This window comes from Monoraphidium neglectum, assembly GCF_000611645.1.
Source record: "Monoraphidium neglectum strain SAG 48.87 unplaced genomic scaffold scaffold03702, whole genome shotgun sequence".
NCBI lineage: Eukaryota > Viridiplantae > Chlorophyta > Chlorophyceae > Sphaeropleales > Selenastraceae > Monoraphidium > Monoraphidium neglectum.
Window position 1 is genome coordinate 4,125 of NW_014009927.1, and position 2,048 is coordinate 6,172.

The following is a 2,048-nucleotide window of genomic DNA, read 5'->3' on the forward strand; positions in this document are numbered from 1 at the left end:
CACACACACACACACACACACACACACACACACACACACACACACACAGACACACACACACACACACACAAATACACACACACTTACACTCACACACACACATCTTGAACACCACCCAAACCACCACCCTTGCCCCCCTGTCTGCAGGCGAGGAGGCCGTGAAGCGGGCCTACAGGAAGCTGCTGCACACCTGGGTCGAGCCCATCGTGCACGACCCCGACCGTGAGCGCGAGAAGCGCGAGCGCCAGGCCGCCCTCGGCGCCCGCCAGCGCCGCCTGGCGCTGGCGCGCGCCAAGCAGGACGCTGACGCGCTCGGGCGGCGGCGCGCCGCCGACGCGGCGCTGCAGCCGGGGGAGAAGGGGTTCCGCAGGCACGCGTACATTCCATCAGCTGCGAAGCTGGATTACGTGCATAACCCCGGCAGCGCCGCCAACGGCGGCGGCGGCGGCGGCGCGCGGCGGCGGGGGGAGGAGGACGAGGATAATGACGGCGGTTTTGGGGCGATGGCGGCGGTCGCGAACGAGCCGGGGCAGCGGCGGGGCGGGGGCGGCGGCGGCGGCGGCGGCGGCGGGGCGGAGCTGAGCCCGCTGGCGCGGCGGATGCGGGACATGCAGCGGAGCAAGAAGGGCGTCGCGGCGCGCGCGGCCAAGATCAGCGTCGAGGGCAGGAACATTACTCTCATGTGACGCAGGCGCGTCGTGGCGAGGCGTTTTTCGTTGTGCGGCAGGCCGGCCCCTCGTGTGCGGCGCGGCCGCCGCGCCGGTGCGGGCGGGCGAGCCACTGCGGCCGCCGGCCGGCCGGGCTGCGGCCGCCTGACGGACCGGCGCACCGCCTGCGGTGGCGCGCTTTGGCGGGCAGTCAGCTGGTTTCATTGTTGTCGTTCTTTTCATCAGTCCCCACCCCTGGCACCCGTGCTGGCGTTCCCCGGTCCCTCGGATCACGGCGTCATTGGCTGTCTTTGTAGTGTCCCCTTTCCCCCTCCTCCCAGGCGCATGCACATGCACAGACGCAGACCGTTGTATCAGTTTGATCTGGCCTCATTTCTTCTCCCTCGTTCCCGGGCGCAGCAGCGCACTCACTTTTCAACGGGGGCGGCGCGGTGCTGAAACGCAGGCGCGCAACTCCCAAGGCAGCTGGCAGCACATTCTCGGATCCTCGTTTTCCTCGACCCTGTTCTCCCTCAACCCTTTGTTTCCTCGGGCCCTCTATTTCGGGACCCCCACCTCCAGTTTTGCGCCCTGTAACCAAACCGTTTGAGCTGCATCTTGCACGGCGGCCAGTTAATGTTGCGGTCTGACGGCGGCGCCGGCAGGGGCGCCGCCGCGCCGCGCCGCGGCGCGGCACAGCGGCGGCCGACGGGCCCTGAGACTGGACGGCGGAAGGCGTGAGATCCGTCTGCTGTGGACTGTATCTGCTGCAATATATCTGATGCAGAGCTGGCGCAATGGGGGGGCTGTCGTCCTAGGGGCTGCAGGTTTACATCTATATGACTGGAAAATAATCGGACACATGGATAACTCCTTGTGTACGTGGGTCACAAAATAAAACACGGGAACGTCAGGGGCGATTGCACCGTCGCACAGCAGCGGTTGCGGCACCCACAACACGCTTTACTCGCGCGCCCCTCCCTCGCGGGAGGCGCCCGCCGCAAAACAGCGCCCACGCCGCAACGTGCGCGCACAACTGCCGCCTCAACGGCCGGCGGCGGCGCGCCCCGCGATCGCGCGCCCCGGCGCCCGTGCGCGGCGCCGGCGCCGCGCCCTGGAGGTGGGGCAGGGCCGTGCTAGTAGTGGAACCCGTCAGCCTGCGGCTCCACCTGTTCGCTGCACTCTGCCGGCTTTGTGCCCGTCCTCGCGTACTCGTCCCAGCAGGGTATGTTTTGCGTGGCCTCGTTGATCTTGTCGACGAGGGCCCGCACCATGTCGTTCTTCATGCGGCGGGGCGGCGGCCCCAGGTGGCGGGGCGGGGGCTTGGTGGCGTACGTGCGCTTGTCGAAGCGCCAGCGGCCAAACTTGCCTGCGGGGGGAAGGCGTGCACCGGGGTGGGGT

The 2,048-nt window shown here is 68.3% G+C and overlaps 1 protein-coding gene across 1 annotated transcript in view; it reads left to right on the top strand.

The window, feature by feature from the left end:
- The window catches only part of MNEG_13226 (hypothetical protein), a gene marked incomplete at both ends in the record, with an annotated part of 2,525 nt that extends 1,839 nt beyond the window's left edge, over positions 1-686 (top strand). Inside the window, one exon of the mRNA XM_014038302.1 lies at positions 176-686. Coding sequence (XP_013893756.1) covers positions 176-686 — 511 coding nt within the window. The remainder of the gene's footprint in view (positions 1-175) is intronic.
- Between the last annotated feature and the right edge of the window lie 1,362 nt (positions 687-2,048).